General features: G+C 46.5%; 1 protein-coding gene across 1 annotated transcript in view; it reads left to right on the top strand.

The window, feature by feature from the left end:
• Positions 1-1,022: 1,022 nt before the first annotated feature.
• The window catches only part of DYNC1LI2 (dynein cytoplasmic 1 light intermediate chain 2), a 31,861-nt gene continuing 21,322 nt past the window's right edge, over positions 1,023-11,561 (top strand). Inside the window, exons 1-4 of the mRNA XM_066348228.1 lie at positions 1,023-1,181; positions 1,297-1,370; positions 3,869-3,985; positions 10,490-10,720. Of these exons, the coding sequence (XP_066204325.1) occupies positions 1,075-1,181; positions 1,297-1,370; positions 3,869-3,985; positions 10,490-10,720 (529 nt within the window). The 5' untranslated portion in view covers positions 1,023-1,074. The remainder of the gene's footprint in view (positions 1,182-1,296; positions 1,371-3,868; positions 3,986-10,489; positions 10,721-11,561) is intronic.

Raw genomic sequence — 11,561 nt, 5'->3', positions numbered from 1 at the left:
TAACTCACTTCCTTGTGATATTTAGAAATGCCTTGTAAAGTAAGCCTGTTATCACAAAGTTTACTGCAAGAGCCCTCAGGTAGTGGCTACACCTAAATTTATGCTTGATAGGCAAACTATGTATTTTTTTCCTTCCATTATTCTTTTTGTTCCCCTTTCTCTTCCTTATCCCTTCCCTTTTTACATCTCTTTCTTTTTCTTTCCCTTCCCTGAAGGAAGGAAATTTAAGCCACCTGTTTCTGGTGTCAAATGCTGGCTTCCTGTACACATTTTTAAAAACCTGTTAATAAGTTCAAGGGTATTGTCACTGTGGTAAAGCTCACCTCACACTCTAAATAGGGTCAATGAAGGAGGAAATGAGAAAAGGGTTCTTACGAGAATTTAGGGTCTAGTTTAAGGCCGATCTTAAAATGCAGGGTTTGATTAGGATCAAGCAAAACTCGTGATATAACAGGTTAAGGTCGGTGAATAAGAGTGGAAGTACCAGGATGCTATCTTCTACCATTGGGTTCCTGGGCAGGTTTCTTAAGTTTTAAGACCCTCAGGTTCCTCATCTGTAAAAGGGTTAGATATGATTCAGGGAGATAATGTAACTGTGGAAGAGTTAGATAAATGGAGCTAAGTATTACTCTCATCCCAAAGACTGAGCTTTTGGCGTCTGTCCATCGGCTACCTCGGCCTCCGACGGCCCCCCCGACAGCGTAGCGGGAACCGCCTGCGCGGGGAGGACCCGGGGCGGGTGCCGCTGCGCCCCTCGGCCAGCAGAGGCCGCCCGCGCGCCCTGTCCCGCGGCTCCCGCTCCCGCCTCCCCCCAGCGCATGGCTGCCTCGACTGCCGCCTGACCGCCACCCGGCCGCTTCCCGACTGCCTCCTGCCAGCGAGGCGGTCTCACGACCTTTAGAGAGCCTGCGGACATCGCATCCCGGGAGGAGCGCAGCCGAAGGCACAGACCTTGCTGGGCGGGAGAAGTGAGACGTGGCGAGGGGACGGCGGGCGGCGGGCGTCCCGGCCGGGGTCCTCGCGGGTCCTCGGCGGGCCCGGGGGAGGGCCCTCTTTGTGGCTGCAGTTGGCAAGATGGCGCCGGTGGGGGTGGAGAAGAAGGTGCTGCTGGGCCCCAACGGGCCCGCGGTGGCGGCCGCCGGCGACCTGACCAGTGAGGAAGAGGAAGGCCAGAGCCTATGGTGAGGCCGCGAGGTGGCCGGGCTGGGCCGGGCCGTCGGGCAGACTGACGGCCGTCCTGGGCCAGTCAGATCCAAGCCGGCTCCGGCGCTGACCGCTTTGCTGTTGTCTCCACAGGTCCTCGATCTTGAGCGAGGTGTCCACCCGTGCCAGGTCCAAGCTGCCGTCCGGCAAGAACATCCTGGTCTTTGGTGAGCGCCGGCGGCGGGGCGTTGCCCGGGGTGCCGGGGTGGGCGAGGCGGGCGCCGCTCGCAGGTCCCCGCCTTCCTCGCCCGCCGCGCGCCCGGAGGACCCCGGCTGGACAGCCGGGGAGTGGCCAGGTCCACCACGCCGGAGGCTGGGTGTTGCCTGTTTGGGAGAGCCCAGTGATGCTCTCATGGGGTTGTCGGTGCATTCCTCAGTCATTTGTTCCAACGTTGGCCTTGCTTTAAATGTCCCTGATTCCTGGCGTTCACAGCCTCGAAGTTCTCCAACTGTGGGCGTGGAGAGGGGCGTGAGTGTACGTGGAAGTTAGAAGTTAGGGGAACTTGGTGACTTGGGGTTGGGGTTGAAGTTGTGGAGAGGGGGCACAGGAGCCGCTCTTCCATCTTCATGAGTAGTTGAAGGGATCCTGCAAAGGACAGCCGGCTTTGGAGTCTTCACCAAGGGGCTTTGCTGCCTTATTCCAGACCTCACTGCTGGGTTACCTGGGTCAGGTCCCTTAACGTCTCTGGTTTCAGTTTCCTCATACAAGTGCTGGAGTTTGGTTCGATGGTACAGCAAACCCGTTTGTTGAGTGGGACCTGTAGGGTGTGCACCAGGCAGCACAGACACCTGTCAGACAGTACGTCGGAATCTCTGTCTAGGGAGAGACAGGTGTATTGGTAACTGCAGTATACCAACCAGGCATAGGCAGATAATTATGGGAGCATATCATAGTGCTTGGTGCTTTTCTGAAAGAGGGTGATTTTGGTATCAGGTGTTTTGAAGGATGTGTCAGTATGCAAGGGTACAGAGCAGTGGTAGTCAGCCTGGTCCCTACCGCCCGCTAGTGGGTGTTCCAGCTTTCATGGTGGGCAGTAGCGGAGCAACCAAAGTATAAATAAAAAGATAGATTTAACTATAGTAAGTTGTTTTATAAAGATTTATTCTGCCAAACTTAGCGAAAATCTGACATAAAGTACTTGGTAAGTCATTATTATCATATGCTTTAACTTGTTGTAACTCTACTTTATAAATCACCATTACTGTGGAACCGGTGGGCGGTTAGAAAATTTTACTACTAACAGAGATACAGAGTGGGTGGTAGGTATAAAAAGGTTGACTTCCCCTGGTACAGAGGGTTAGTGCTTGCAGAAACACAGAGGTGACAAGGTGTGGGAGTTTGGAAGCTGCCAGAAGTCCCTTGTGGAAGATGACTGTTGAAGTAAGTTGGGGGCAGATTGTGGAAGGCTGAAGAGTTAATGCTTTTTTCCTGAAGGTTCCTGATCCTCAAGGGCCTTTTATTTCCCCTCCATTCCCCTCACGGAATCACTGCGAGGAGGGGAGCGATGGTCTTCTTTTGGTGGTGACCGTTGTACCATAGAGCAGTGGTCCCAACCTTTTTTGGGCCACAGACTGGTTTAATGTCAGAAAATATTTTCACAGACCGGCCTTTAGGGTGGGTCAGATAAATGTATCACGTGACTGAGACAAGCATCGACTGAGTCTTAGACGGATGTAACAGAGGGAATCTGGTCATTTTTTAAAAATAAAACATTGTTCAGACTTAAATGTAAATAAAATGGAAATAAAGTATGTTATTTATCCTTTCTCTGCGGACCAGTACCAAATGGCCCACAGACCGGTACCAGTCGCGACCCAGGGGTTGGGGACCACTGCCTTAGAGATCTTCAAGAGGTGGGGGGGGGGGTCAAAGTACTAGATCTGTGCTGGAGAAAGGGAATTCTCCAAAGCTTTGTGAAAGGGAAGTGGCAGGTGGCTCAAAATAAGCAGGTATCTGACAGTACCTGCTGGGTACTACATGATCCAGAGGAGATCTGGAGGGCCTGAGTAAGGTAGTGGCATTGGGGATGGGGAAGGAGACCTTGATCTGTGGAGTGCCTTTCAGTTCTCATGTTCTCTAAGTCCATATTATGAAATCCCAGGAGCGCTTAGTGATGTTCCTTGGTGGTGGTGGTTCTTGACGTTTACGATTTCTTTGTTGGAGCGGGGATGGTTGTTGGTTGGAGAGGGATGAGGAAGTGAATAATAGCTTCCGTTCTTCATGTTTGTGAAGCAAATCAGACTCTTTTTAGTTCTCAGTTCCTGGTTTTTAAGATTAATTCTGTTTTGAAGATTTCTTGCCTTTCTTGTGATAATAAAAGTTTATTTTGTGAGAAATCAGCACCACCTTTTACTTTGATTTCTCCAGGTGCATGTCTTATAAATTGTAAGTAAGGTTTGCGGACCCGTTTCAGTCCTTCCCCTGTAAAGTAAGGACAGTTGCAGTAGAGTGTCATTTTAGATCTTGGAATTTGCTGCCTTTATCACCCCTCCCCACACCAACCACTCTTAGAGCAAAGCCTGCTTTGTTTCTGAATGCAGGTGAGAGACCTCAACAGTAGGCTTTGCAGGAAATTCTAAGTTGTTCTTTGTGTGAATGTTGAGACTCCCCATCCTTGCCTACAATAAACAGTACGCTTTTTCTTCTTACATCCATTATTTTTAGGTGAAGATGGTTCTGGTAAAACAACCCTCATGACTAAACTACAAGGAGCTGAGCATGGCAAAAAAGGAAGAGGCTTAGAGTATCTTTACCTCAGCGTCCATGACGAGGACCGAGATGGTGAGTGGAGTGCTGGCCCATGATGAGGGGTGAATGCAGGTCTCTGACTGCTTAGGTGCAGCTCCTGCACATGGCCAGGCATTCTCAATTTTCTGTTTAGTTCTGTCAACCAGTGGTTGTTGGGGTGCTAGCTCAGTGCCAACAGGATTCCCCAAATTGGGGTGTGCTGAAGAATGAAACTTGACAGCGCAAAATAGCTCAATTGTGATACAACTCGGCTGTGGAACAGCTTGTTGTAGTTATAGCTTAGTTATGAAGCTGTGTGACTTCTTGACTGAGAAGGCCCTGGGGCGAGGAGGCCTCTCTTCTGCTAGGCACCATCTGCTCCTCTTTGCTCCACTCCGCCCTAACAAGACATCTTCAGCTGGGAAACACTGTCTTCTGTCTTGGGTGAAAAGGAAAAGTGCACTTCCCAAGCCAGAGGGGGGCTGACTTATGTAGACAGAAGTCCTGTCCCTGGTCCCTCATTGGTCAGTGAGATGCTGGTGAGAATATAGGTGTGTAGCTCCCAGTGGACTGGGAAAGTCTCAGTCCTATTGGTTAAGATAGGATTCTAGGAACTCAATAAAGACTGGCTCAGATGACATAAACACACGCCAGGAAGGCAGTTCAGTGTAGGAGGCAGGCAGCTTAGTGCAGGCTTCTCCCTGAAGTGTGGTTTGCATGAGAGGCCCCCATATAGAAATGACTGCTAGGCTCTGGCTTGTTTTGTGTTTTAATTTGAGCCTAGTTAGCCACCAGGAGCCCTTCTTAGTAGGTATCTTCTTTCTTGGAGTTCACAGTTTCAAGAGAATAAGTCATGGAAGTAGATGAAGTATATGTCTTTGTAGGGTTTTATTGGCTTTCCGCTTTATAGTATCTTAGTGAAAATGGAGGAAAGGGACTGTCAGCTGCTGCTCTGAATAGCTCCCACTTAAAATGAGATATTTAAGGTAAAGTTTCAGATGCGCGTAAAAGTAATAAGAGAGATATTTTTAAAAGCTCTGGACTTCTCTGTGAGAGAAACGCTTGGCAGACTGACCTGGGCACCATTCTTACTCTGCCTGGTTCTAGTGAAAAATCTGAAATGGGTATGATTCAGAGTATAGCAGCTCAACAGACACAGGAGACTCTGAGTCTCTTTGTGACAGTGTAAAAGTGCTAATTTCCTGCCTTTTTTTGGTTTGTTTTTGGTTTTTTTTCCAGTGGAAGGAATACAGGCTCAGAGGTAATATAATGTTCTCTTAATTCCTCATCTCTAGAATGTGGATAGTAATAGTTTCTGCTACAGGGCAGTTGGGATGATTTAGTGCATGGTAAGCACTCCTATTAGATACCACTTTACAACTTTTTCTTATAAATGAAATTATGAGCTGGATTGGAGTAATGGTTTTTGGTTACCGTTCCTCTGTTACCTGCTTTATAAACTTCGAGGTTGTATGTTAGATCTCGATTGTTCCTAAAATAATCATTTGTGTCTAGGTCTTTTTATTTGTAGGAAAGTTATGTAGAGTAAGGATAAAATATATTGAGTCAATTCCTTTATTTTTTCCTTTACCCATTTAAATAGTAGGGATCATGAGGTAAGGGTAATTATATAAAGGATCAGGTCTCACCATCTCTGATCCACTATATTTTTTAAATTCAGTGGGAGGAGGGGAGGTAGAAAGACATCTGCATGTGCCCTAATGGGGCTCTACCCAGCAAGCCCACTAGGGGCAATGCTCTGCCCATCTGGGAGATTGCTCCACTGCTCAGCAACCAGGCTCTTCTTAGCGCCTGAGGCAGAGGCCATTGGGCATCTTCAGCACTTGGGACCAACTCGCTCCAATTGAGCCATGGCTGCAGGAGGGGAAGAGAGAGAGAGAAACGAGAGAGGGAGGGGTGGAGAAGCAGATAGGTGTTTCTCCTATGTGCCCTTACTAGGAGCTGAACCCAGGACATCCACACGCCAGGCTAATGCTCTACCACTGAGCCAGCCAGGGCTTGTACACTGTTTCTTTATTGCTAAAATGAAGTAGCTAGACTCAGGTTTTGTCTAGCACAATAATTCTTCAATCTCCAAGAGTCATTATTAAGAGGGTATGAGTAAGGATCACTTGTTAAAACTTTGGAGACCTGCATCATATTAATAGTAACTTAGTTGTCATCTTAAAACCCCAGGGACTTTATATCTGCTACTACTTCCCCCACTTCCTTTGCCATGCCGAACATTCCCTGAAGGTTGTGAAAGAAAAGTAGGTAGGCGGTAGACTGGTGCTGAGGGTTCTCCTTGTGTAAATGGATAGAGGCATTCAGGTGCCCATCTAGGGCAACTGGAGTTTGTCTGGGTAAGTCTGGGACTTGGGCCACTGAGGCAGGCCTAGACGATCTCATATGTCTGAGTGTTTTGCTTCCTGTTTTTATTGGGCAGCATGGTTATTGTGAAAAGAACTTGGGCTTTCTGGCCACGCAGAAGTGGTTCAGAACCCCACTCCTGTAGTCATTAGTGATTTATGGAACCATTCTACACTTCAGTTTCCTTATTTTTAGAGTTGGGTAATGATACATATTTTGTAGGTTGACAGAACGAGAGGTGGCTTGTGTCACATATAGCTGAGTGCTTAAGACACAGAGGTAGCTATAGTAAGTACCCTTTTGAAAAATGTAGTGTACTCTGTGACTCTCCAGGGTTTTGTTTCAAGATGGCATAGGCATACTTCATGCCAAAACAGCATATTAACCATATTCATTTGCCTTTGAGTTGAAATACATGTTAACTTTTATTTCAGATTTCTTCAGTTTTCCTTAAAAATTTCTTGGTTTTGTATTTATGGGATTTTTCTAGGCCACCTGTTTGCAGATTCCTCTTTGAACTCATGATTAACTATAATCTTTTTATTTTTTATAATTACTGACTTGAGAGAGAGGGAGGGAAGAAGGATGGGGGAGAGGAAGAGAGAAACAGAAACATTAACATCAATCTGTTCTATATGTGCCCTGACCAGGGATCAAACTGGCAACCTCTGGCATTGGGAAGATCTTTTTTTTGTTGTATTTTTCTGAAGTTGGAAACCGGGAGGCAGTCAGACAGACTCCCACATGCGCCCGACCGGGATCCACCCGGCATGCCCACCAGGAGGCGATGCTCTGCCCATCTGGGGCGTCGCTCTGTTGCAACCAGAGTCATTCTAGCGCCTGAGACAGAGGCCATAGAGCCATCCTCAGCGCCCTGGCCAACTTTGCTTCCAATGGAGCCTTGGCTGAGGGAGGGGAAGATAGAGACAGAGAGGAAGGAGAGGGGGAGGGGTGGAGAAGCAGATGGACGCTTCTCTTGTGTGCCCTGGCCGGGAATCGAACCTGGGACTCCTGCATACCAGGCCAGCGCTCTACCACTGAGCCAACTGGCCAGGGCCTGGGAAGATTCTTTAACCAACCAAGCTATCTGGGCAGGGCATATATGTCATTCAGCTGTAGTTTTTGTTTGTTTGTTTAATTATATGGTGTGATGGGTTTATTTATTTATTTATTTTTTACAGAGACAGAGAGAGTCAGAGAGAGGGATAGACAGGGACAGACAGACAGAAACGGAGAGAGATGAGAAACATCAATCATTAGTTTTTTGTTGCGCATTGCGACTTCTTAGTTGTTCATTGATTGCTTTCTCATATGTGCCTTGACCACGGGCCTTCAGCAGACTGAGTAACCCCTTGCTGGAGCCAGCGACCTTGAGTTCAAGCTGGTGAGCTTTTTGCTCAAACCAGATGAGCCCGCGCTCAAGCTGGCGACCTCGGGGTCTTGAACCTGGGTCCTTCCACATCCCAGTCCAATGCTCTATCCTCTGCACCACTGCCTGGTCAGGCGGTGTGATGGGTTTATAAATATACATTCTGTAGGCAAAACTACTATCTAAAATGTATTAAAATTTTGATGCACCTAAAACATACAAAATCATTGAATATAGACTGTAATTAAAAAATAAAATAAAATAAATAAAGTATGCCTGATCTGTGGTGGCGCAGTGGATAAAGTGTTGCTCTAGAATGCTGAGGTTGAGTTCAAAACCCTGGGCTTGCCTGGTCAAGGCACAACATATGGGAGTTGATGCTTCCTGCTCTCTCCATTCTTTCTCTCCTCTCTAAAATAAATAAATAAAAATCTTAAAAAAATTTAATAGAAAAATAGAGTTTTGAAAGTGTAGCTAGATATAGATACCATATTATACTGTTGAAATAAAGTCATGAAATTTTTTTTTATAGTATTGATTATACAAAAGAAAGGAGCTAACAGCACACCAATTTTTAAAGTGTGTTGAAATTTTTTGGGAAGTAAGTTTAATGGCATAATTTTGATAGTAGGAGTTCTTTCTCAAGGCATTTTTATAATAAAAGTTTTTGTCAAAAACGATGACTAGCCTGACCAGCCGGTGGCACAGTGGATAGAGCATCGGACTGGGACACAGAGGACCCGGATTCGAGATCCCGAGGTTGCCAGCTTGGGCGTGGCCTCATCGGGTTTGAGCAAGGCTCATCAGCTTGAGCTTAAGGTCGCTGGCTCAAGCAAGGGGTCACTCAGTCTGCTGTAGCCCCCTGGTCAAGGCACATATGAGAAAGCAATCAATGGACAACTAAGGAACCACAACGAAGAATTGATGTTTCTCATCTCTCTCCTTTCCTGTCTGTCTGTCCCTATCTGTCCCTCTTTCTGAGACTCTATGTCTCTGCCACAAAAAAAAAAATGATGACTAAAATTTTTTTTTAAATATGCAATATTAGCAATTTGGAGAATTATCTTCTATAGGTTGTTCATCCAGTTATGATTTTAGAACCACGTTTCATTAAATGTCAGCACTTGTACAGTTGTGTGAACATTTTAAACTTTTTATTAATGGAAAACAAAAACTGTGTACAACATAGAGAGATTGTATGAACCCAAATGAATGTATCTACCATCTGTCTTTAACAGTTACCAGTTCTTTTGTTTTTTGGGTTGTTTTTTAGATTTTATTTATTCATATTTAGAGAGAGGAGAGAGAGAGAAGAGGGGAGGAGCAGGAAGCATCAACTCCCATATGTGCCTTGACCGGGCAAACCCCGGGTTCTGAACCGGCGACCTCCGTGCTCTAGGTCGTTGCTTTATCCACTGCGCCACCACAGGTCAGGCTAACAGTTACCAGTTCTTTTTTTTTTTTTTTTTTTTTTTTTTTCCATTTTTTCTGAAGCTGGAAACAGGGAGAGACAGTCAGACAGACTCCCGCATGCGCCCGACCGGGATCCACCCGGCACGCCCACCATGGGGCGGCGCTCTGCCCACCAGGGGGCGATGCTCTGCCCATCCTGGGCGTCGCCATATTGCGACCAGAGCCACTCTAGCGCCTGGGGCAGAGGCCGAGGAGCCATCCCCAGCGCCCTGGCCATCTTTGCTCCAATGGAGCCTTGGCTGCGGGAGGGGAAGAGAGAGACAGAGAGGAAAGCGCGGCGGAGGGGTGGAGAAGCAAATGGGCGCTTCTCCTATGTGCCCTGGCCGGGAATCGAACCCGGGTCCTCCGCACGCTAGGCCGACGCTCTACCGCTGAGCCAACCGGCCAGGGCCCAGTTACCAGTTCTTGATGAATTTTATTTCAACTGTTACTCATCCTCTTCTTCCTTTACTCCATATTGAATTATTATAAGCAAATTTCAGACATATCATTACATCTGCAAATACTTCATATGTATGTCTAAAAGATAAGGGCTTTTAAAAATAACCATGTTATTGTATCAAAAATAATTGTAGCTTGACCTGTGGTGGCAGTGTATAGAGCATTGACCTGTAACGCTGAAGTTGCTGGTTCAAAACCCTGGGCTTGCCTAGTCAAAGCACATATGAGAAGCAGCTACTACCCATGAGTTGATGCTTCCCACTCCACCCCCCCTTTTTCTCTCCTCTCTCTAAAATCAATAAGTAAAACCTTTAAAAATAATAATAATTGTAATTCCTTAAATCATCAGGCATCCAGTAATTCACATCTCAATTTATATAAGTAATGATTTTATCTTAGCATATAAATACAAAGGTGTCCTGTCTTTTTGGCACCCTTCTAATTATGTGAGCGTCCTGCTCAGTGTAACTGACCCAGAAAAGAGTTAGTTTAAACACAGGTTGTGGCACACAGCCCACTGCCTCACAGATTGCTAATGTTTTAGGAGAATGGGTTATTTATATTTAGACTATGGAACAGTTGATCAGTGAACATTAGTAGCTCTTACTAGTATTTTTTTATTCTTATTGAAAGCTAACGTGTATTTAACTTTTTACTCCTCAGACATTACATCTTTTTATACCTGGACACAATATATTATGGTAGTTTAAAGTCTAGACAATTCACCAGGCACCTGGACCAAGGGTTTCTATCCACTGAACACGTGGGCCCTTTCCTGGTCAAGATTTCTGTTTGTATTCTGTGTGGCATTTTGTGACTGTCCTTCAAATTTTTTTCAAGGCTCTTCTTTCAGCTGTGCTGGTGGGTTTTGTCAGGTAGTAACTTAGCCTCACTTCTTTTCTTAGATCACACACGCTGTAATGTGTGGATTCTGGATGGAGACCTATACCACAAAGGCCTGCTGAAATTTGCAGTTTCTGCTGAATCCTTGCCGGAGACCCTGGTCATTTTTGTTGCAGACATGTCTAGGCCTTGGACTGTGATGGAATCTCTACAGAAATGGGCTAGTGTTTTACGTGAGCACATTGATAAAATGAAAATTCCACCAGAAGAAATAAGGGAGCTGGAACGGAAGTGTAAGTAAAATAAGATAATATCATATATGTATATATATTTTGTTTTGTTTTTTGAGAGAGAAATACAGGAGCATTGAGCTGTTCCTACAGGTGCCCTGACTAGGGAATCGAACTGGCACCATCCGTGTTCCAGGACAATACCAACCGACCAAACTATCTGGCCAGGGCTTAATTTTTTTATTTGTTGATTGATTCTTAGAGAGACAGAGAGAGGAAGGGAGAGAGGGGGGAAAGGGGAAGGGAAGCATTCATTTGTTATTCCACTCAGTTGTTCACTCATTGGTTGTTTTGAGACAATGCTCTTAAGTGACTGAGCTAACTGGCTAGGGCATAAGATTTCCTTAATGGGAAAATTCAGTAGTCTTTTTGGATAATTTCAGTCACCTTTCTTTTTAGTGTCAAGAAGCTGCAATGCAGCCCTGGCCGGTTGGCTCAGTAGTTGAGCGTCGGCCTGGCGTGCAAGAGTCCCGGGTTCGATTCCCGGCCAGGGCACACAGGAGAAGTGCCCATCGGCTTCTCCACCCCTCCCCCTCTCCTTCCTCTCTGTCTCTCCCCCTCCCGCAGCCGAGGCTCCATTGGAGCAAAGTTGGCCCCCGCGCTGAGGATGGCTCTGTGGCCTCTGCCTCAGGCGCTAGAATGGCTCTGGTTGCAACAGAGCGACGCCCCACATGGGCAGAGCATCGCCCCCTGGTGGGCATGCCGGGTGGATCCCGGTCGGGCGCACGCAGGAGTCTGACTGCCTCCCCGTTTCCAGCTTCAGAAAAATACAAAAAAAAAAAAAAAAAGAGGCTGCAATGCTTCCCCTGCAGAGTGTTTGTGTTTTGTTTGCACCATTTATTTC

The sequence above is a fragment of the Saccopteryx leptura genome, chromosome 9 (genome assembly GCF_036850995.1).
Source record: "Saccopteryx leptura isolate mSacLep1 chromosome 9, mSacLep1_pri_phased_curated, whole genome shotgun sequence".
Taxonomy (NCBI): domain Eukaryota; kingdom Metazoa; phylum Chordata; class Mammalia; order Chiroptera; family Emballonuridae; genus Saccopteryx; species Saccopteryx leptura.
Note: the sequence above shows the minus strand (reverse complement) of the source record. Positions and strands in the feature narration are given on the sequence as shown.